We start from the raw sequence: 25,620 nt of genomic DNA, 5'->3' as shown, positions 1-25,620 counted from the left end.
AAAATTTTGTGGAGATTTCGACACCATCATTATTTTTGTTTTTTTGATGTTAAGTGATAAACCGAACTTTTCGCTGCACTCTACGATTCTGTTTATCAGTGTTTGGAGATCTTCCGGGGTTTCTGCTATTAATACTGTGTCATCAGCGTATCTCAAATTGTTTATTAAAGTGCCATTTATTTTAACTCCTATATCTTGGTCAGCAAGGGCTCTGTTTATAATATCTTCTGAATATAAGTTAAACAAGGTTGGTGAAAGTATGCATCCCTGCCTTACGCCTTTTTTGATCTCGAGTTCCAAGGTTGTTTCCCGTTCTACTCTAATATTCGCCTTCTGGTTATAGTAAATATTGAAAATAATTCTGAGGTCCCTTTTATCCAAGTTTTTCTCTACCAACAGTCTCATCAGGTGTTCGTGGCGAACTTTATCGAACGCCTTGTTGTAGTCAATAAAGCACATATACATATCCTGGTTAACATCCAGGCATCTTTGGCACATGATATTAAGTGCAAATAGTGCTTCCCTTGTTCCAAGCCCATTTCGAAATCCGAACTGAGTATCACTGATGTCAGCTTCTAGTTTTTTGTGAATTCTTGTATGTATCATTTTAAGAAATACTTTTAGTGCGTGTCCCATTAAGCTTATTGTGCGATGGTCGGTGCACAGTTTTGCGTTTGTTTTCTTTGGAATAGTCATAAAAGTTGACAGAAGCCATTCCTTAGGTATTTCTCCCGTTTTATAAATGCAGTTAAAGAGGTCAACCAAAACATTTACTGTTTCATCTTCCACAAGCTTAAGAAGTTCCGATGGAAGTCCATCTGGACCCGGTGATTTGCCATTTTTCATTGTTTTTATAGCATATAGTATTTCTTCTTTAGAGATTTTTGGTCCTTCCTCACCTTGTATGTTACCAATATCATGATCCTCTCTTTCATCGGCAAAGAGTTCTTCTATATAATTCTTCCAGGTCGTAAGCTTTTCTTGTAGGTCAGTTATTATTTGTCCATTTGCGTTGTATAGCACGTTGGGATGCTTCCTTTTTTGTATACCTGCCAATTCTTTTACCTTTTTATGTAGGTTAAACGTATCATGTTTTAATTGCAGTTCTTCAATTTCTTCACATTTTCTTTTGTAAAAGTTTTCTTTCGCTGACCTTATTTCATCTCTAATTTGCTTGTGTATCTCGTTGTATTTTTGTTTGCATTTTCCCTTAAACTGTCTTCGTTCCTCCATGAGACTTAAAATTTTCTCTGTCATCCATTCTTGTCTTTTTGTCGTATTTCCTCTGCTAAGGATATTCTGAGCGGGTTTTATTAGGGCTTTAAGATATTAGGAAGAGAAGAGTAGAAGGGTTTTAATATCTAAGAGGCTGTAATCACTGATGATAGCCACATAGAAAAAGAGGTCTTAGTAAAGATAGCTGCGGGAAACAGAGCATTATACTCTTGATCACAATTATTAAGATCTAACCTACTAAAAAGACAATCTAAATTCAGATGTCACATATATGAAAGTGAAACATGGACCCTACATCAGCGGGAAATAAATATGTTGCTGGAATTTGAGAGAAAGGTTCTCATAATGATATTTGGCCGCCAAGAAGATGAATTAACAGGAGATGGAGAAGGTGCCGCAATGCTGAATTATTGACTCTTTATGGTACTGAAAAGGCTGGCCATCACAGGAAGACAGAGTGTTAAAGGCAGTGTTTTTGAGACCTCAAAGGGTAGAAAATCAGTAGGCCGTCCCAGAAAAAGATGGAAGGATGATTTTGAAGCAGATTTATTTAGGATTGGAGTACAACAATGGAAAATGCTAGCGCAAGATTGTAGAAGATGGAGTGCCATAGAAGAAGAAGATTATTTATAATTTGGGCCGTTTTCTGGTAGGTACTCTTCAGCACAAAATTCTACTGTAGTCGTTACGCTTGAAATATTGTAGGAGTATTTCCTAGGTCTACTGATAGACTGGTTCTTGGACTCGTGATATCTATTTTTACTTCTTCCTGCGTTTTTGAGCTATTATAGACCATCGATACTGAATTCATGACTTTGTTTTGAGACCCACACAACATATTAAAGACTTTTGACATGGAATCTCTTTCAGTTGCTTGTAACTATCGAATATTTCAGCCTCATTTTTGTATTAACCATAACATTCGATTTATTTAGTTGCTAGGTATAGAGGGAAGATAAACTGAAAAGTAAAGAAATACAAAAATACAGATTAACCGTTATATTTAAGTGGTACTTGTTTTTAAAACAAACACAATAAATTTATTTATAAGTTTACATTATTGAGCAATTTAGATTAATGTTTCTCAACTATTACTGATATGTCAGTATGAAATATATATAAAAGCCCTTATTTGACTGAAGGTTTATACTATTAATCGTATATAACAGGTATAACTCAGTTAAATAAGAAAATGAGTATTTTATTAGCAGTTATTTGTTTGCTGGTAACAGCTGCACACGGTAAACTTCATGGTGCTTCTTGTCCAGATCTGAAAGGAGTGGCAAACTTCAATGCTACAAAAGTAAGCAACATTTTTTTATATACTTTTAAACTTATATGTATTATATACTAGCGATTTGGCCTAGAGATGCATCAAGTCAAACTAGTTTGATTTTACTCAACAAACTTGACTTGATTTGAAAACCAAACTTTTTTTGTAAAAAAGTTTGACTTGACTTGATTTCAATATCTGTAGGTTTTACTTGAAATCAAACTTCTTCCATCAGTTTGTAGTTTGAATATCATATTGCGCAACTTGTTTATTTCCAATTCTAATTGAGAACGTACCGACTTTTGGTTGACTTATTTGGATAGGTCTACATCTGTACTCTGCTACTCGGCAAATCAGTTTGTAGTTCATATTTGGTCCATGCATGGCTTGTTTATTAAGTTCGTTTTGAAATGTGTGCTTTCTACGATAATATCTGAACCTGAATCTTTTTCGGCTCAGAATATGTACCAGACACCAGAACAAATTGAGTCTGATTTTGAAGGTATTCCCACGGCAAAAATTAAGAGAAAAAATCTGTAGACGAAGCAGAATTAATTAAGAAAAATAAATACCTATACTGATTTATTTAATGTTGCAGCAGGTGATTGCAAAACAATGAAAATTGCAAAGTGCATATTATGTAAAAATAAAGAACAGCGTTATAAAATGACAAGTACTGAACTAATTCTTTAAAACGACATAGGTATTATGATGCAAAGTCAAAAAAAATCGTTAAACCTACTTTATTAAAAACATAATATTTTGTTGTTCTTTCATAAATTTTTGTTACAGCAGACTATCTCGCCAAAAAAGCATATTATCTGCTAAATAAATTATTTTTCAAAACCTTTCAAACTAGTTTGACAAACAGTTTGAATTTTCAAACCTGTTCGATTGACCAGTTTGACTTTTGAATTATTTGTCAGAAAGATTGACTTGAGTTTGACATAAATTAACTTAAACTCAAGTCAATTTCAAACATTCAAGTCAAACTCCAATTTGGCCTGTTGCCATGCGACTTGGGATCCAATCAATTGCCATCTACCATCACTTCACTCAATTTTTTCAAAATTTTATATATTATACATAAAATAGTTAATACTCTAAACTAAAGAAGGAATCGTCAAAACTGGTTGGAGTCTAAGTTGATAATAACTAATAAAGCAGCGTTCACCCTGGGTGTATTCTAGCTTTTTATTAACTACATTCAAATTATAATTGCAATGGCTACCAGGGGTTGGCAGGGGTCGAAAGGACCCCGCAGAAACCTTATGGGAAATGGCTCTCTGTCAAATACTCTGAAACTTTGGGCTCTGGTAGTCCTTGATGTGTAGAACAAAAGACTTAATGGGCTCGTAGCTCCAAAAAATCATGGTTTTAAGATATAAGCCTCTGAAGTTATAGGTAGGTACAGTGAGGACGTTTGAGTTGGAATAAATTCATTTTGGAGATAAATTACGAAACAGATCGGTTTTTATTTTTAAATTATAATTTTTTGGCATATACTATATCATACTAGTGACGTCATCCATCTGGGCGTAATGACGCAATCGATGATTTTTTTTAAATAAGAATAGAGGTCGTGTGATAACCCATTTGAAAGGTTATTTAATTCTCTATTCAGTAATAAAAACATTAACATAATTATTTATACAGGGTGTCCAAAAATTTTTTTGAATTAAATTAATTGAGACAAAAAGAAGAATGTATATAATTTATTTAATTTGAAATACATTTTTCTGTTGTCCGAAAACAGGGAAAAATGTTTATTTGATAAATAAATATTATTTTTAGCTTAAATTCAATATTAAAGCTACCACCCACCTGCCTCTTAGCAGTTTGAACATTTAATTTAAGCGAAAAGCAATGTTTATTTTTCAAATTAACATTTTTTTCTGTTTTATGACAGCAGTAAAATGTATTTCGAATTAAATAAATTATATTCATTTTCCTTTTTGTCTCAATTAATTTAATTCAAAAAATGTTTTGGCTCCCTGTATAAATAATTATGTTAATGTTTATATTAGTGAATAGAGAATTGTATAACCTTTCAAATAAGCTATCACACGACCCCTATTTTTATTTAAAAAAATCATCGATTGCGTCATCACGCCCAGATGGATGACGTCACTAGTATGATATATATGTCAAAAAATTATAATTTATAAATAACAACCTGAAAATGCGAGCATTGTCATAACGAAAACTTTGTTTATTTGCGTATTTTAATTCATAATGTGGAAAATTGCTATTATGAAAAGTAGTTTAGAATTAATAATTATGTTTTAATGTGCAATTATATCATTCTAATTTAAATGTTATGAACTATAAAGGTAGTTTACTCTTGATCAAAATTCATATTTTTTATATACCTCGTATAAAATTAATAAAATTTTATATATGATGGTTGTTAGAAGGATGTAATTGCACATATCAGACCATAATTTTTTATACAAAACAATTTTATTTCATATACTGTCGGTTCGCTAAACTCAGACACAACTGGCTAGTGATTTTAGTCAATAATTTTGCCAATTTGGCAAAAAAAAATGATTACTAATTAGTTATTAATCACTAAGTAATTAGTAATTTTTCGCAAAAAACAAAAAAATTACCTACTAAAATCACTAGCCAGTTGTATTGAGTTTAGCGAATCGACTATATTTTAATTTCATAGCAAATGGAACAGTCCATTTATCATAAAGGGGAGGCCGTATACTCGTATAAACCTTTTTAAGGCTGTTAATAAATTATTGCTTTTAAAATATACTCAAATTTTATTTTTGAACATCTTATTTATTTTATATAATAATTAAATTCACTATCAAATATCATTGATGTTTTATTAATACTTAATTTAAAATTTAGTTTGACATTCACGAAGTGTCAAACTCAAATGTAAATAACCTATGCTTTGCTTAACAAATTGAGATTAAAAAACTAGCCTACTTAATAGCAACGATTTCAGCTGGACGTGTAGATAGTGTGTCGGCAGAAAATAAAACGATTGTGACGTCACATTTTGGACTTTGAAGTCAATTATCTCGAAGACAGTTAGAAATATCGAAATGCCGTTTTCAGATTTGGATTCAGAAGAAAAAACTACATAAGAATCAATCGATAAATCTGATCTGTGTATTGCAGGGGCGGCAACGCAATAACACACACACTTTTGCAAATTTATAAACGAAATGTTTTCGTTGAAAATCGACCTGATTCGTAATTTATCTCCAGAGTCGCCCATTCTCGAGAAAATGAATTTATTCCAACTCAAACGTCCTCACTGTACTTATAACTTCAAAGGCTTATATCTTAAAACCATGATTTTTTGGAGCTACGCGCCCGTTGAGTCTTTTGTTCTACACATCAAGGACTACCAGAACCCAAAGTTTCCGAGCATTTGACAGAGGCCATTTCCCATAAGGTTTCTGCGGGGTCCTTTCTAATAGTTAGGAAAAACCACCTTTTGAATGTTTGCTACCCGGGATTTCCTGGATACAAGTTTTCGGTGGGTAAAAATATATTTTTAATGTAACAACTATGTTACTACCAGAACCAGAGACATAACAATACTTAGATAAAGTTCTCATAGAATTTATCCGTAGGTAAACAGCTCTGCTTTTATTTGAAAATTCTGAGGGGGGTATTTGTACCTTCTAAACATCCTCCTCAACTTCGAGAGGATTTAATTGAAGAAAGATAACGAAAATCATCGTGCGCGAGATAACTGCGCAAAACTACTAGATAAATTCGTTTCTTGCTTGTTTTTTAAATAAAAAGACTTTTTGTTTTAGTTTGTTGGTCTCTGGTATGAGCAACAAAGATATCCAACCATCCTAGAAAAGAACGGTAAATGTGTTTTCACAAAATATTCATTAAATGACGACAAATCAATTGGAATTAACACCACATACCTTAATGGAGAGTAAGTACTATAGTCTTTAAAATAAATCAGGGCAAATATATTTATTTCAACATATAAAAATTACCTCTGTAGGTCCCATAAATTTAGTATAGCATGCTTACATAGTTCCATGGCTCGCTGGGACGAGCCATGGAACGTGCAATGCTGAACGTGAGCCTTCGAGACCACGTTACAAACCAACAAATCAGGTAAAGATCAGGAGTTTAAGACGTCATCGAACACGAATCACGACGCTTAAGTGGAACTGAGCAGGGCACTTAGCTAGAACACAATATGGACAGAAACTTTAAAAGAAGCCGAGGAAGATCACCGACTATATGGACCGACGACATAAAAAGAGTAGCGAGAAACTGGCTACAAGCGGCCCAGTGTAGAGAACATTGGAAAGAACTGAGGGAGGCCTATGTCCAGAAGTGGACGCGAAGTGGACGTGATTGATCATAATGTTTACATGGTACATTTGGCATTTAATTGCACACATACACACATACGAATTGGACGTGATTGATGATAATGTTTACATAATGTTGTTCTGAAGCTATTTTCTTGTGGCATTTTTATAATCAAGTATATTCAAATGGGAAATAAGCCACAATTTTACCTAAAAATGATTTTATTAACGTTTCGACGCCCAAGTCGGGTGTCGTTGTATCTTGTATTTTGACAACGACACCCGACTTGGGCGTCGAAACGTTAATAAAATCATTTTTAGGTAAAATTGTGGCTTATTTCCCATTTGAATATACTTGATGATAATGTTTACATGGTACATTTGGCGTTTAATTGCACACGTACACACATCAAAGTAAATCCCAGCTCGAGGGGACAAAAAGCTACAAAAGCTTATAAGATTTATCCTACAGAAAAGTTTATGTCATGTAAATTACTTATACTAGCATCATTTAGTTTACTGTTACCGGGACCGGATGATGCTGTGCATATTATAGACAGCGAAACCGGTCGTAAAGGGTAGATAACAAATTTATTGTAAGAACGTCTTCTCTTTCATTACTTACTTAAAATATATTATTTTTTAGGTCAAATGAATGGACAATCCTCGAAGGAGTTGCAATCTCAGACTCAGCAACGGGAGAAGCCAAGTTTACAGTCGAATTCAAAGAACCTGGTGAGTAAATATCTAGTGGAAATATATTAATATTGTAGGAGATATTATAAATATAGTATGTATATTTTTCCAGCTTTGACAGCACCTTTTTGGATTCTTGATATAGATTATGACCAATTCTTTGTACCTTACTCATGTCTTGTACAGGATGGGGAAGTTATAGGTATGTAGGTACAGTAAAGTTTATTTTAATTACTCTAAATATGAATGCTTTCAGGTACACTAACTTTCGTCTTCCATTTTATAAGCAATTCTGTTTGTTCATTGGTGGATTGATACCTCCTTTTGAATGCTGATAAGGGCTTTTTTACATTACTTATCCCTATGTTTTGTTTCAGAGAACCTTTTTATATATACAAAAAGTTTAAATCCATCGAATGATACGATAAATGCTGCAGTCAAAGTTATTACCGACAACAATCTTGATGCCACTAAATTATTACATACCGATCAAACATGTGATTACTAATGAGAATACATTTAAAGTTTATTTTTACTTGTTATTATTATGGTCCTTAGACGGCTGAACCAAACAACACAATTGGTCAATATAATAAAGAAACCCAAGCTGAAATAATTCGATCACATTATGAGACGCCCTGAAAAATATGAACTTTTGCATCTGCCATTGAGGGAAAGATCCAAGGTAAACGTGGTCCTGGTAGAAAAAGACATTATGGCTAAAATTTCTAAGGAAAATAGTACGTAGAATCGACAACGTCATTATTCAGAGCTACAGCGAGAGAAAAAATTCTTGAAACAAAGAAACTTTATTAATATTTAAGAAAGATCGACTTGGAATATTGCCTAAGAAATATATCTTTGTATGTAAGATATAATTTTCTAAATATACCCAAAGAAATATATCTTAAACATGATTGAACTATCACTTTCTTGCAAACTGCAAACCCATTTGTCAGAAAGAAATTATATTTGTCATAGGAATATATTTTCTTGACATCACAAAACTCTTCTTTCTAAACAATAGTATTTCTTAGTAGGGAATATTGTTATCTTACCATTATTAATTAATCTATTTAATGTTAAAAAATATATTTCGCAGATATAATTTTGTATATTTAGAATTAAGTTACATTTCTTAAAAATAAAGTGATATTATATACGGCGAAATAAATCATTCTGTTAAGGTACAATTATTCTTTATTAGATAATAAAAACAGGATATAAAACGTTAGATATTATTACATACACATAATTTCTCCGCTCTTAAGCCACTGGCTTCTATAAAATAATAAAAGGATGGAGAGGCAAATCCAACCTCCTTAATTTTTCCTTCTTTTTGTTAATAGCACTTTGTATATCAGTAATTACCTAAAACAAAACCGTTATGGAGAAAGAGTAAACTTATTTTAATAAAAAAAATTTTATAAGGATATAAGTACATACTTATTTTGACAAAAGGAAATACAAAAAAAAAAACAAATACACGGGCCCACTATTAATTTTTTGGTATAAGACAAGGTAGGTATCAGTAAAACAGTCTACAATCCAAAAACATTTCTTGGCATTTCAACAAATAATAATCAATCATATTTAGTTCAAACATGGCTTTATTTATCCTACTTATTTCATTTCTGGAGAATTATTTCTTGTGGTTTAAAATATTTATTTGATTGCAAGAAAATTTATTGTTCACAAATATAAATATGGATTAACTTAACATATATTTCTTATACTGCAAAATATTTGTAGTTTTCAATTTAAGAAACAAAAACTTTAGGATAAGAAAATTAAAATGTAACCATTAATGTATTGAAGAAATTATATGTAAGAAATTATTGAGTTGTGTTTAAAAACTCGTGTCTTTATAAGTATGTGAAGCAGTATGTTTAAGTTAATACGATATGGCAACTTTTAAGAAAGATAGCTCAAAGAAATCAGTGTTTTAGGAGAAAAGAAATTGTTCTCTCGGTGTACTGTCATTAAAGTCAATATAGCGAATATGTGAACATATAAGCCAACATGATATCCAACGATCGATAATGGTCATAGAACTAGAAGAAGATTGTTATGTTTCTTAATGATGGACCGTGTCCGTCCCAGCTGGTATGGAGGACGAATCCTGAATTACGTACTGCATCGTCAGAGACTTTCACGCCTTATGCCGAAACACGTTTTAAGACCTCATTGATACCAATTTATATACATAGTGGTTTATTGTTAATAGCGCTGAAAAGTATTGCTTGTTCCTTTGTCGGGAAATTTTGCTAAGCTGCTGCTGAAGAATAAGATTTATTCGCTGGGACATTCTGTATAGTAACATCTGATGACATGTTGATAATTTATGTGGTTCTACCGAAACTAATTACTTTTCGTTTCCCGCAAAAAACAGACTGGTAAATTGTTTATAATCCATAAACCTGTGCCTATTTACAATAATTGCTGTATAGTAGACAGGAATATAAAATTAACTAAACTGGTTTAAATACACAAATATACGATTAAATAAATAGGGTGTCCCAAAAGTAGAGGAACGGTCGAATATTTCGCGAAATGAACATTGGATTGAAAAACTGAAAAATACGTGTACAATATTTTTCAAAAATCTATCGAATGCCACTAAACACGACCCCCACTCAACCCCCTGAATTTAAAATCTTAAATAGAACCCCCATTTTTTATTGCAGATTTGGATTTCATAGGTAAAAGTAAGCAACTTTTATTCGAGACATTTTTTTGAATTGTGGAGAGATGGCGCTATAATCGGTGAAAACGATTTATCGTGACACCATAGGTAAATTATAGAAACGGTCTAATATCTCGATAAATACACTTCAAATGAAAAATCAAAGAAAATTTATTTAACATTTTTCAAAAACTTATCGAAAGACACCAAACACGACCTTCCACTCCACACTCTGGAGGTGGGGGTGGGGGTAATTTTTAAATCTTAAACAGGAACTCCCATTTTTTATTGAAATTTTGAATTCCTCATGAAAGAATAAGTAACATTTATTCAAAACATTTTTTAGAATTGTTGATCGATGGCGCTAATAAATCGCATTTTTCCGATTATAGCGCCATCTATCAACAATTCTAGAAAATATTTCGAATAAATCTTATTTATTTTTTTATGAAAGATCCAAATCTGCAATAAAAAAAAACGCTGGACGGAAGGGCCGCCCGAGAACTTTATCGTACCGATCTATTATCGTTATCGTACTAGATACTGGCATTCTATAAAAATAACAAAGTTACTCGTTATTTTGATATTTTAGAAACACCTTGTATACTTGAAAATATTTTATGGTTCTACGCATCATTAATTCCTGCATTTGAGAGAATGTTCGGGGACACACTATAGATTATTGCATACCTAAATCAATAGAATATTAGTCATACTTTCATTTCAAATTATTTCATTTTTCTGAGAAATTAATAGTTTACAATATTTGCATTTTACTGCATGGATTTTAATGAAATTTTGGGAGTAGCCCAAAGCCCAATCTCCTAATTCAAAGTCTATCCTATATACTATATACTATGGCGCTTTTATCATGGGGGCGGTTCCCACCACTTCTCGGGGATAGAACATTTTTATTTTCGAACTGCATGGAGCAAAAGGAAGAATTTTAAGAAAAGTTAAAAATGCGCTCTATAATTTGATCTTATTTTTTTCACCCGTCCAACTGTTTGAAAATAGAAATAACACTATATTAAGAGGTATTGCAAAAGAAAAACAATGCATTTAAATTCTGGTGGATGATGGGTTAAATGTATGTACTTCTCATTTTTCCTTAAAGTACATTAGTCATATATTCTTTTGCACCATATCTCGCTTAGTTTGAATGTAACCGATATTTTAACGGTGCTCGTTTTAAATGCCTTTTCAAACACTACAAAAGCATGAGTACTTTGGGCATGCACCAAAAAAACAAACTCTGTTTACCTACCACATCTCTTTTTGTATTATAAATAGAAAATTTACGAAGGAACGAATCTCTTTATTATTTATAATCTAAAAAAAATTATATACTGTTTTTAGTTTGATGCATAGTTTTTAAGGTATTCACAAAAAACCGTCCGAAAACGTGTCATTTTTAAATGAAAATGGCCAATTTTCAACTACGCATAACTCAAAAAGTATTGAGTTCTCAAAAAAAGTATAGATCAGTTTTTGCTTAAAAATAGGTTCTCTAGACACCTCCATGCTTATTTTGACCAACAAATTTTCCACCCCCTTGAAGGGGTGGGAATTGCCCCAAGATAAAAGCGCCATATTATATAGGGTAGATTTTGTTTCTTGAGCTATTCCCTACTTACTGTGAAAATATCAAGTACATCGATGTAGTAGGATGGAATTCGGAGCCAAATACCCTCATTGACTGCCCTATAATAATGCTCTGCTGTGATCGCGTGAGAGGGGACACACACAAGATTCTAGCAAAATTTCTATTTTCTGTAACTTTTCGAGTTTTTGAGCTACAGCAACGAGTTTTATGCTATTGGAAAGGTAATTTTACATTCTTTCAAAATATGTAAAAATATACAGGGCGTATCTAAAAATTTAAGATTTTTTTTTCATTTCCGGTTCAACCGGAAGCCATATTGTGGGTAAAATTTATTGAACTAATATATAATAAAGCACTCTATATGTCTGCCAAATTTAAAATTATAGGTTCTATTACAGAGGAAGTTACGGGCACTCGAATATTTTTTTATAAAAAATTTATAACTCCCCTCCTATGAGGAGATAAGAAATCTGACTAATGTTATTGAATTAACCGATAAGATATCAAAAATATATCAAAAAATAAACAAATTCCTTGGAGCCATTTTTGAGAAAATCTAGTTCAAAATTATCTCAAATTTTGACCCCTTAAATATAGGCAACCCATAACCTTTTCTGAAAAACGATAATATTCTTGTTATAGGCCCATCTTTAGGCTATATAAATAAGATTTCAAATTAAATTTATCTTAAACAAGTTTTTAGATTGGTAGGGAAATATATCGGGTGGGAGGTCGGCCATGCTGGCCGCCATTTTGGATTTGGAAATGTCAAATTCCGTATTTCTATTCATCTATCGATAAGCTAACTTTATGTTAAATTTCATTCGTTTCGGTCAAAATTTGCAAAAATGGGCCCCAAATAACCCCCCTATTTCGGCCCCCCTTTGAGAGGTTTTTTTCAAAAGCTTAGTTTCTCGACAAAATTCTCTTAAACTTACTCATACCAAATTTCATCGAAATCGGTCCGGTAGTTTTTGCTGGGCGGTGGCGACATACGTACGTACATACGTACGTACATACGTACGTACAGACGTACGTACAGACATACGTACATACTTCCGACATGTTTTTTTTATTTGCTTTTTACACTCAGGGGGACTCAAAACGTCAAAAAAAAGTGAAATCTGAAAAAAATTTTTTTGCACGATCCTATAACTTTATCTATTATACTCATACTACGTATGTAATACGATAAAGTAAAATGAGGGTTCCTATTTAAGATTTTAAAGTTACCCCCACCCCCACCTTCAGGGTGTGGAGTGGGTGGTCGTGTTTGAGGTCGTTCGATAGGTTTTTGAAAAATATTATAAACGTGTTTTTTTGTTTTGTATTTGGAAGTGTATTTTTCGATATATTAGACCGTTTCTGTAATTTACCTATTGTATGACGATAACTCGTTTTTACCAATTATAGCGCCATCTATCCATAATTCGAAAAAATGTCTCGAATAAAAGTTGCTTACTTTTACGTAAGGAGTCTAAATCTGCAACAATAAATGAAAATTTCCATTTAAGATTTTAAAGTTACCCCCAAACCCACCTCCAGGGAGTAAAGTGGGGGGTCGTGTTTAGTGGCATTTAATAGATTTTTTAAAAATATTGAATACGTATTTTTCAGTTTTTCAGTTTTTACGCTACTTTTGGGTCACCTTGTATATATGGTGTAAAACTTACAGTTTAAAGTTAGTTTGATCACTTTAACTATAATTAAAAACTAGTAGTTTCACTGGTAATAATCAAAGTACCAGAAATCGAGATACTACGTGTTTGCAGCTCATTAACTTTTTCACCAATTTAGATTAATGTTTTTTTATCTATTATTGATATGTCAGTATGAAATATATATGTATAAAAGCACATATTTGACTAAAGATTTATACTGTTAATCGTAATAATAGGCACAACTCAGTTAAATAAGAAAATGAATATTTTAGTAGCAGTTATTTGTTTGCTGGTAACAGCTGCACACGGTAAACTTCATGGTGCTTCTTGTCCAGATATGAAAGGAGTGGCAAACTTCGATGCTACAAAAGTAAGCAAAATTTTTTACATAATTTTATATATTTATTACTTATATATTATCTTTCGTCTTCTTCTTCTTTTATGATGTCTATCCGTTCCGGATGTTGGCGATCAGCATGGCTATCCTAACTTTGCTTGCTGCTATTCTGAATAGTCCGGTTGTCGATGTATTTAACCACTTTCTCATATTCTTCTTCTCCCTGGTCCTCTCCTTCCAAATATCTTGTCATGAAGAATGGGTTGCAACAACCCATATCTTTGTTCATTCTTCATAACATGGCCAAGATATTCGAGTTTGCGCTTTTTAGGACCTCAATATTAGTCACACGATCCATCCACGAAATTCTTGAAATGGGTCTTGAACACCACATCTCAAATGCCTTCTTAAAGAAGCTTCGGAAAGTGTCCAGCCCTCTACTCCATATAATAACATAGAAAATATATATAGTATCTGATGATAGAGATTTTGGTAACAAGTGGTAAATCGTGACTTTTGAAAAGAGACTTCATCATTATGAACGGACTGATCTCACTTTCCTATGCGTTGTTTTATTTCACTTGTTTTATTTCCATTAGCTTTTTTGTTTCTACCAAGGTATGAGTAGTTATCCACCCTATATATTATACTAAGGTCTGTATAGTATTACTAAATTTTCTTAAAATGTGGAGAGTTGTGATTTTTGCAGGTATTAAAAAAATTCTTTTTTAAATAGAAAATCGATATTTAGTTACCGTATAGACAAATCATAGAGAAAATAACAGCCAGAAAGGAACCCGCAGAAACCTTATGGAAAAAGGCGCTGTGTCAAATGCTCTGAAACTTTGGGTTCTGGTAGTCCTTGATGTGTAGAACAAAAGACTCAATGGGCACGTAGCTCCAAAAATCATGGTTTTAAGATATAAGCCTCTGAAGTTATAAGGTACAGTGAGGACGTTTAGTTTGAATAAATTCATTTCCTCGAGAGTGGGTGACTCTGGAGATAAATTACAAATCAGGTCGATTTTTATTTTTAAATTATATTTTTTGGCATTTATATCATACTACTCCATCTAGGCGTGATGGCGCAATCGATGATTTTTTTTTAAATAAGAATAGGGACCGTCTGATATCTCATTTGAAAGGTTATTAAATTCTCTATTCAATAATATAAACATTAACAATATTATTTATACAGAGAGCCAAAAAATTTTTTTGAATTAAATCAATTGAGACAAAAAGAAGGATGTATATAATTTATTTAATTCGAAATACATTTTACTGTTGTCCGAAACCAGGAAAAAATGTTTATTTGATAAATATATATTGTTTTTCGCTTAAATTCAATATTAAAGCTGCCACACACCTGCCTCTTAGCAGTTTGAACATTTAATTTAAGCGAAAGAGGTCGTGTGATAGCTCATTTGAAAGGTTAATTTAACTCTTTATTTACTAATATAAACCTTAACATAATTATTGATACAGGGTGCCCAAAATTTTTTTGAATTAAATTAATTGAGACATTTAATTCGAAATACATTTTACTGCTGTCAGAAAACAGAAAAAACGTTAATTTGGAAATATACATTGCTTTGCGCTTAAATTAAATGTCCAAACTGCTAATAGGCAGGTGGGGGCAGCTTTAATATTGAATTTAAGCGAAAAACAATATTTATTTACCAAATAAACATTTTTTGTGTTTTCGGACAACAGTAAAATGTATTTCGAATTAAATAAATTATATATATTCTTCTTTTTGTAGTTTAATTCAAAAAATTTTTAGGCACTTTGTATAAATAATTAAGTTAATGTTTATATTAATGAATATAGAATTGAATAACCTTTCAAATGAGCTATCACACGACCCCTATCCTTATTTAAAAAATAATAGATTGCGTCATCACGCCCAGATGGATGACGTCACTAGTATGATAGATATGCCAACAAATTATAATTTAAAAATAAAAATGGACCTAATTTGTAATTTATCTCCAGAGTCGAACCCGCTTATTGGAATAGCCTTCGTGCCAATCAGAAATATTCCTTAAACCGGGATATTCTAATAACCGGTCACTGGTGGCTAAAAGAAACGTTTCCGGAAACGTTTAACTTTTGCGTGAATCCATCTTATGAAATCGATCTACATTAAAGCCAAGTGTCCACAGACACGCATCGTACGCATCGTATGCAACGGATTTTAGTTTGCCTTTTACAATAGCTCTGTTCCAACCAACAGTCAAACTAGTCAAAAATCGTCAGCAAACAGTTGGCCAGAGCGAGAACATAATACAATCATCAGCGCTATCCCCTCTACTCACGCTGGTCGACTATTCGCTGATAGTTACTGACTGGTTTGACCGCTAGTTGGAACAAACCTACTGATTGCCGATAATGCGATCCGTGCGATGCGGATCAGTGGACGCGGTTACATAAGTTGCTGTACAAGGCAAACTAAAATCCGTTGCGTACGATGCGTCCGATGCGTACGATGCGGGTCTGTGGACGCTTGGCTTAAAAAACCAATGTAGTTTGAGTTCGGCAAGTCATGTTTGTCAGTTTGTCAGGTTGTCAGATTGAGTTTGTCAGTTGGTAATTCCTAGGCGGCTCTGGAAATTATTGTCCCGAACAAACTGCGTTTCTGCTTGACATGTCGTTCTAGCCTTTTTAATATTTTGTTTAATATGGTTTTTGTTTTAGATTGTTGGTCTCTGGTACGAACAAAAAAGGTATCCAACCATCCTAGAAATAAACGGTAAATGTGCTTTCATACAATTATCATTAAATGAAGACACATCAATTGGGCTTAACACCACATACCTTAATGGAGAGTAAGTATAACTGAACACATTTAACTGAAACTCTCAAGGTCGCTTGGACGGTATCAACGAACAGGCAGCTTAGTTTCGATTCGATTCAGAGGTATTCATGTAGCCCCACTGAAGAGGTCTTGAGACCAAAACGGACTTATGGGGATGGTCAGAGTTGTGCGGTACATATTTTAAATATGATGCAAGTCTTCGAAATGCCGCCCCTTAAATTACTATTATTGAAACTTAACTTTTATTATTACTAAGCGAAACTACACGAAATGAACGAAAATTCTTATTTTAAAAACAAAACATACTTACTTTAAAGGGCGCAATATTTCGGGCTAATACTTTTTAAATGTATTCATTTTCGAATAATGAGAAAATAAAAAGTATTTTTTTAAAAAGTAATCGTAGAATTAAAGATTACATTATTACTGAGGGCTGAAAGTCCCAGAAAACTTCTATAATGTTTATTTCAATAATATTTTTCAAGGGCTGCAAAAGAAAAGAAAATTGAGTGTGATTTTTAATTTCAAATATCCTCTTCACTTCACTTTTGTTTATTTTAATGTAATCTTTCATTCTGCGTTTAAATTTTTCAAAAATATTTATTAGTTTTTCAGGATTACAAAAGACTGAATGCATTTAAAAAGCATTGGACCGAAAATTTGCGCCTACGCTCCTAAAAGAAATATGTTTTAATATTACATTAAGTACCATTTACAAAAATTGCAATATATTACCCATCCGACTTTAATTTTGGCAAACTCTTAATCAAATTGGTGTAGTCTAAAGTAGCAGCTACTTAGGACTCTATGAAATGAGTGCTAAATTTTTTAGTTGTGTCTTATCTGAAAAGTCTTTGTAAATAGTTTTTAATAATTTTTGATTTTAAAAAACTTCTTTCCCCACTAGCTACCGAGACAGGTAGTGTTAATAAAATTCTTAGTGATACAAATACATTTGTGTATAAATAGGGCAGTCAATGAGGGTATTTGGCTCCGAATTCCATTCTACTACATCGATTTACTTGATATTTTCACAGTAAGTAGGGAATAGCCCAAGAAACAAAGTCTATCCTATACCGATGTGCGCTTTTATCTTAGGGGTGGTTCCTACCCCTTCTCGGGGGTGAAAAATGTTTTGGTTAAAATAGTCATGGAAGAGGCTAGAAAACCTAATTTTAAGCAAAAATTGTTCTATAATTATTTTTTAAAAACTCAATACTTTTTGAGTTATTCGTGGTTGAAAATTGGCCATTTTCATTGAAAAATGACACCTTTTCGGACTGATTTTTGCGAATACCTTAAAAACTATGCATCTAACAAATAAACTATATAAGACATTTCTGTAGGTTATAAAAAAACAAAGAGATTCGTTCTTTCATAAATCTTCTAGTTAAAATACAAAGAGGGATACGGTAGTTAAGAAGAGTTTGTTTTTTTTGCTGCATGCTCCAATCGGTGTATTCAACTTGAAATAACAGAGAAACTGTTAGACTAAGAGCCGCTATAGGTGAAATTTCTTAATCATTTTAGGCACGATGGGACCCTATAACTTAAATAGTAGAACCTAAAAGAAAACGTTTGAACACTGTGCCGTCACTTTTCAGTGGCACATGCGTCGACAGTGGCGCATCAAACTTTCCACTTATGGACGGGATAAATAAACTAAAAGTTATCCTCCCTTACTAACAGAATTAATTTTTTTTATTTTTTTAAGTTCTATGTGATTAACACATAGGATTCAGCGTAATTTTAACCCACCACCCCCTTCTCCCTGCCCCCACCATCAAGAACTTCATTTTTCGTTTTTATTTTTTTCTTGGTGGGATGCAATCAATTTTAAAATTTCAAAAACTTCACACGCATAGCTGAGGCTTTTATAAAACAGGCCTATTTTTTATAGACCCATGGGTAGAGTGTACATAACCTCAAAAAATTAAAATAATTTTTTTTTCAAAAAAGCGTTTAACTTTTTTTGAGGAATAGCTGCAGGTCTAATTTTTTCCTAATCTTGTGTGTTTTATCAAACACTATATTTTTAATTTTTTTTAGATTTTTCCGTAAGGCTCCCAACCTTCAAAAATCCGAAAAACTGTTTTTTGGGGGGTTTTGGGGGATTTTCCCTATTTTATAGACTTCATAATATATCAAATCAATTTTGTTTTTATAGGTTATATGTAACTTGAAGTAACTTTAGAATATTTAAAAATCAGAAAAACACGTTCAAACCCCCCAAAACCCCATTAAAAAACAGTTTTTTGATTTTTTGAAGGTGACCAGCGTCACAGAAAAATCTGAAAAAAATTAGAAATATAGTGTTTGATAAAATACACAAGACTAAGAAAAAATTAGATCTGCAGCTATCCCCAAAAAAAAGTTATATACTTTTTTCCAAAAAATAAATTTTAAAATTTTTTTGAGGTTATGTACACTCAACTTACAAGTCTATAAAAATTAGACGTGTTTTATAAAAGCCTTAACTATACGTGTGAATTTCTTGAAATTTTAAAATTGATTGCATCCTACCAAAAAAAAAATAAAATCGAAAAATAAAGTTTTTGATGGTGGGGACAGGGAGAAGGGGGTGGTGGGTTAAAATTACGATGAATCTTATGTCTTAAGCACATAGAACTTAAAAAAATGAAAAAATTAAATTCTGGTAATGAGGGAGGGTATTTTTTCATTTATGTATCCTGTCCATAAGTGGAAAGTTTGATGCGCCACTGTAGACGCATGTGCCACTGAAAAGTGACGGCACAGTGTTCAAACGTTTTCTTTTAGGTTCCAGTATTTAAGTTATAAGGTCCCGTCGTGCCTAAAATGATTAAGAAATTTCACCTATAGCGGCTCTTAGTCTATGTTTATTTTAGGTGTATCATGATACTAATAACTTTTGTAGTGCTTGAAAAGACCTTTAAAATGAGTAATACTATTAAATGTCGATTACATTGAAACTAAGCGAGATATTCTGCAAAAAAGTTGATGACTAATGTATTTTAAGAAGAAATGATAACTATATTTAACCCCCCATCCATCAGCATTTAAATACATCGTTTTTCTTTTATTATAGTATTATTTCTATGTTCAAAAAGTTGAAATGGATTAAAATGAATGGTTTTTGGAAAAAATAAGATCAAATTATAGAGCGCATTTTTAAATTTTCTAAAAATCATCCTTTTCTTCCATGTAACTCGAAAAATATTCGATCAGATTAGCCAAGCGGACTGAGGCGCACGATTGACAAATCTATAGTGGATATGCGATCGAGGCGATCGAGGTTCGAGCCCCAGCCCGGTGAATAGAAAAATAAAAAGGCTGACGTCGTAGTCTAAAATTCTAAAAAGAATCTACGACTTGGTCTGCAATAAGCTGGTGTCTGATCGGCCTATGGAGAAGCGGTACGGCAAGGGATAAGGGCTTGCGGCTCGGTGACACTCCTCCATAGATCCCTACCGGAATGGCGTTGACGCCTAAAAAAACGGTGTATACACAACTCGAAAAAGATAACAGATACGAAAAAAAGATACCACACAAAAATGTCGGGTTTTTTCAGATACAAATTTTCTTTTTATTTTTCATTACTGTATCTCTTATCATTTTCAAGTTACATGGAGATAAAGGAAGATTTTTAAGAAAATTTAAAAATTCTCTCTATAATTTGATTTTTTTTTTCAAAAACCATCCATTTTAAACCAGTCCAACTTTTTGAACATAGAAATAATACTATAATAAAAGGTATTGTGGAAGGAAAGCGATGCATTTACATTTTGATGGATGGGGGTTAAAATTACTTCTAATTTTTTTCTTGAAATACATTAGTTATCAATTTTATTTGCAGCATATCTTGCTTGATCCGGTCCTGGTAGGCAAATTGTGAGGTTGATTAACGTCTGTTCCGTGAATAATCCAATTTCCATTGGAATTACGAATAGATAAATCGCCACGTTAACACAGTGTGTAAATAAAAGTACAAGTGCACTAGTGAGTGAAAATAAATCGTCCAAAGCATCGAAAAAGTAAGATCTCTCCATTATTACTTTATCGTACTACATACGTAGTATGAGTATAATAGATAAAGTTATAGGATCGTGCAAAAATTTTTTTTTCAGATTTCACTTTTTTTTGACGTTTTGAGTCCCCCTGAGTGTAAAAAGCAAATAAAAAAAACATGTCGGAAGTATGTACGTATGTCTGTACGTATGTCTGTACGTACGTATGTACGTACGTATGTACGTACGTATGTACGTACGTATGTCGCCACCGCCCAGCAAAAACTACCGGACCGATTTCGATGAAATTTGGTATGAGTAAGTTTAAGAGAATTTTGTCGAGAAACTAAGCTTTTGAAAAAAACCTCTCAAAGAGGGGGCGAAATAGGGGGGTTATTTGGGGCCCATTTTTGCAAATTTTGACCGAAACGAATGAAATTTAACATAAAGTTAGCTTATCGATAGGTGAATAGAAATAGGGAATTTGACATTTCCAAATCCAAAATGGCGGCCAGCATGGCCGACCTCCCACCCGATACATTTCCCTACCAATCTAAAAACTCGTTTAAGATAAATTTAATTTGAAAAAACATTTATATATCCTAAAGATTGGCCTATAACAAGAATATTATCGTTTTTCAGAAAAAGTTATGGGTTGCCTATATTTAAGGGGTCAAAATTTGACATAACTTTGAACTAGATTTTCTCAAAAATGGCTCCAAGAAATTTGTTTATTTTTTGATATATTTTTGATATATTATCGGTTAATTCAATAACATTAGTCAGCTTTCTTATCTCCTCATAGGAGGGGAGTTATAATTTTTTTTTAAATATTCGAGTGCCCGTAACTTCCTCTGTAATAGAAACTATAATTTGAAATTTGGCATACATATAGAGTGCTTTATTATCTATTCGCTCAATAAATTTTACCCACAATATGGCTTCCGGTTGAACCGGAAATGAAAAAAAAAATCTTAATTTTTTAGATACGCCCTGTATATTTTTACATATTTTCAAAGAATGTAAAATTACCTTTCCAATGTCATAAAACTCGTTGCTGTAGCTCAAAAACTCGAAAAGTTACAGAAAATAGAAATTTTGCTAGAATCTTGTGTGTGTCCCCTCTCACGCGATCATAGCAGAGCATTATTATAGGGCAGTCAATGAGGGTATTTGGCTCCGAATTCCATCCTACTACATCGATGTACTTGATATTTTCACAGTAAGTAGGGAATAGCTCAAGAAACAAAATCTACCCTATATAATATGCCGCTTTTATCTTGGGGCAATTCCCACCCCTTCAAGGGGGTGGAAAATTTGTTGGTCAAAATAAGCATGGAGGTGGCTAGAGAACCTATTTTTAAGCAAAAACTGATCTATACTTTTTCTTGAGAACTCAATACTTTTTGAGTTATGCGTAGTTGAAAATTGGCCATTTTCATTTAAAAATGACACGTTTTCGGACGGTTTTTTGTGAATACCTTAAAAACTATGCATCAAACTAAAAACAGTATATAAATTTTTTTAGATTATAAATAATAAAGAGATTCGTTCCTTCGTAAATTTTCTATTTATAATACAAAAAGAGATATGGTAGGTAAAAAGAGTTTGTTTTTTTGGTGCATGCCCAAAGTACTCATGCTTTTGTAGTGTTTGAAAAGGCATTTAAAACAAGCACCGTTAAAATGTCGGTTACATTCAAACTAAGCGAGATATGGTGCAAAAGAATATATGACTAATGTACTTTAAGGAAAAATGAGAAGTACATACATTTAACCCATCATCCACCAAAATTTAAATGCATTGTTTTTCTTTTGCAATACCTCTTAATATAGTGTTATTTGTATTTTCAAACAGTTGGACGGGTGAAAAAAATAAGATCAAATTATAGAGCGCATTTTTAACTTTTCTTAAAATTCTTCCTTTTGCTCCATGCAGTTCAAAAATAAAAATGTTCTATCCCCGAGAAGTGGTGGGAACCGCCCCCATGATAAAAGCGCCATAGTATATAGTATATAGGATAGACTTTGAATTAGGAGATTGGGCTTTGGGCTACTCCCAAAATTTCATTAAAATCCATGCAGTAAAATGAAAATATTGTAAACTATTAATTTCTCAGAAAAATGAACTAATTTGAAATGAAAGTATGACTAATATTCTATTGATTTAGGTATGAAATAATCTATAGTGTGTCCCCGAACATTCTCTCAAATGCAGGAATTAATGATGCGTAGAACCATAAAATATTTTCAAGTATACAAGGTGTTTCTAAAATATTAAAATAACGAGTAACTTTGTTATTTTTATAGAATGCCAGTATCTAGTACGATAACGATAATAGATCGGTACTATAAAGTTCCGTCCAGCGTTTTTACTGTAAACAGGTATTTTAGATGCCAATAATTATTCGAACAATATAAATAAAATAAAAGCACTGATAAGAAATTCAAGTTTTGATGGGCCAAACAGACTTGATTTATTTTCGCAGTGCAGAGTCGGACTTATAAAATAAATCTAAAATAGTGCGAGAATTAAAAATCAATAATTTTAATTTTTACGGTGATTACGAACTGGCTTAAAGTTAATTTCTAAATTAAGTTTATAGAGTGTGTCTAATATAGGTTTATTTTTTAAACTAACCTTATATTTATATTGTATTCTATACAGATTTTTCTAATTGTAACATTTAGCGGGGCACTCTTAGAAAATGGAAAGAAAGGATAATGACACAGAAAGTGAAACCGATGACGAAACGAAACGCAAAAGAGAAAACTTGGATGATTGTTTTAATAGAAGTAAAATTACAAAACGGTCACCAAGCAAAGCAGGCAACGAGAAAAAGGAAGACATGGAAAATGTTATGATTACGATGATGAGAGAGCTCATGAATAAAAATGATGAAATGCTTCAGGAAATAAAACAAATAAGAAAAGAACAACAACAAACCAATAAATAGTTAATGGATGTAAAAGTAGAGAATCAAAAACTAAAAAAAGAAGTATACTCGAATGCCAGAAACTAGAAACGTCAAACGAATATTGAATGACAGAGGCTGTTAGTTAGAGGCTGCAGAGAGGGATTTGGAAGAAATCGGGGTGAAGGACTGGAGAAAGAGTGCAGAGGACCGAAAAGAATGGAGAAATATTATCCAGAATTTAGAAGCCGTAGGCCTATAAGGCCTATTAGCCTATATATATATATATATATATATATATATATATATATATATATATATATATATATATATATATATATATATATTATATTTTGCTTAGTTTTAATGTAACGGACCTTTAATATAGCTCATTTTAAAGGTCTTTTCAATGACTACAAAAGGAATTAGTAGCATTATACACCTAAAATCGACCGTTTCCCTGTTATTTCAAGTTGAATACACCAATTTGAGAATGTACCAAAAAACAAACTATTTTCACCTACCATATCTCTTTTTGTATTATAACTAGAAGATTTATGAAGGCAAGTGTCTCTTTGTTTTTTTTATAACATACAAAAATGTTTAATATAGTTTTTTTAGTTAGATGCATAGTTTTTAAGATATTCGCAAAAACCGTTTGAAAGGTATTATGTTTCAATGAATATGGCCAATTTTTAACCACGAATATCTAAAAAAATATTGAGTTTTAAAAAACAAATTATAGCACAGTTTTTGCTTAGAATTAAGTTCTCTAGCGAATTCCGTGGTAATTTTAACCAAAAAATTGTCCACCCCTAAGAAGGGGTGGGAATCACCCCCAAGATTAAAGCACACATGGGCATATGGTAGACTTTGAATTAGGAGATAAGTAGAGGCTAGGCCCAAAATTTCATGAATATCCATGCAGTAGGATAGAATTCGGGGGTAATATCCTATTATTGCTCCCATTGACTGGCGTAAAAGAAATTAGGTTATTTTGGCACTAAAAGTTCAAAATTTTTCAAAAATAAAATAAATCAATTCTTCTAGAAGACCATTTGCCTCTGTATCAGATTCTTGTTCTTTTTATATTAAAAGTATTGAATGAAGATTCACACAATATTTTTCTAGCGATTTATAATAATATATTTCCCTTAATTTAAAAATATCATATAAAAATTTAAAATTTTTATTATGAGTTTCTACAAACGAAAATCGATCAATCAAAGAATTAACGACAATGTCTAAAATATAGATGAAAAAATTTATTATAAATTTAGCTTCCTTAAGAGCTCGTCCACAGATTTTTCGTAATCAAATAAACGTTTTTTTTTTCTCCTGGCTTGAATTTTATTTTCGGCTGGAAATTCGGAACTTATATCAAGGTTTTCTGCAATATTCATTAGCAGTAATTTTCATTTAGTTATAGCCAGATTGTCTGTAACTTTTCATTTTTTCTATAGTTTCTGACAACATTTTTACACAATCTGACAATTTTTTTTATTTTACTGATTATGCCGCCTCTCTTGTGATGCCGCCTGATGCGATTGCCTCGCCGCATCATAGCACGGCACGGCCCTGGGGATGGTGGATTATCTCTGAACCAAAATGAAACATAGCTAACCATCTCTTCCTTAGGCGCCCTCGTCTCCTTTTTTCCAATGCAGTTTCTACTTTCTGGCATTCGAGTAATATGTCCCATCCATCTAGCTCTTTGGGCTCGTATTTTTGTCGTTATTTTTGGTCTTCCATACATCTTCATTACTTCTTCATTTGTTCGTCTCCTCCAAGTTTTCTCCGCTATCTCTATACCTCCAAAAAAATTTCTCAGGACCCTCCTTTCCCATATCTGTATCTTTTTCTCATCTTGTTGATTCATTACCCACGTTTCGCTCGCATACAACACTGTGGGTCGTATTATCGTTTCATACATTCTGATTTTCGTGTTTCTTGATACATTTTTTACTTTTAATGTCGTGTTTAAGGAACCCACAACTCGACTTACCTTCAATAATCTTTTATATATTTCTATTTCTTTCTTTCCAGTATTAGTTACAGTCACTCCCAGGTATTCGAATTCTGATACTTCCT

At 32.4% G+C, this 25,620-nt stretch overlaps 1 protein-coding gene across 1 annotated transcript in view; it reads left to right on the top strand.

Moving 5' to 3' along the window:
* Positions 1-2,304: 2,304 nt before the first annotated feature.
* Positions 2,305-25,620, top strand: part of LOC114344081 (apolipoprotein D-like) — a 30,179-nt gene continuing 6,863 nt past the window's right edge. Inside the window, exons 1-6 of the mRNA XM_050654955.1 lie at positions 2,305-2,539; positions 6,304-6,434; positions 7,472-7,560; positions 7,634-7,723; positions 13,747-13,844; positions 16,509-16,639. Coding sequence (XP_050510912.1) covers positions 2,429-2,539; positions 6,304-6,434; positions 7,472-7,560; positions 7,634-7,723; positions 13,747-13,844; positions 16,509-16,639 — 650 coding nt within the window. The 5' untranslated portion in view covers positions 2,305-2,428. The remainder of the gene's footprint in view (positions 2,540-6,303; positions 6,435-7,471; positions 7,561-7,633; positions 7,724-13,746; positions 13,845-16,508; positions 16,640-25,620) is intronic.

Source organism: Diabrotica virgifera, chromosome 6 (genome assembly GCF_917563875.1).
Source record: "Diabrotica virgifera virgifera chromosome 6, PGI_DIABVI_V3a".
Classification (NCBI taxonomy): domain Eukaryota; kingdom Metazoa; phylum Arthropoda; class Insecta; order Coleoptera; family Chrysomelidae; genus Diabrotica; species Diabrotica virgifera.
This window is presented reverse-complemented; position numbering and strand designations above follow the sequence as displayed.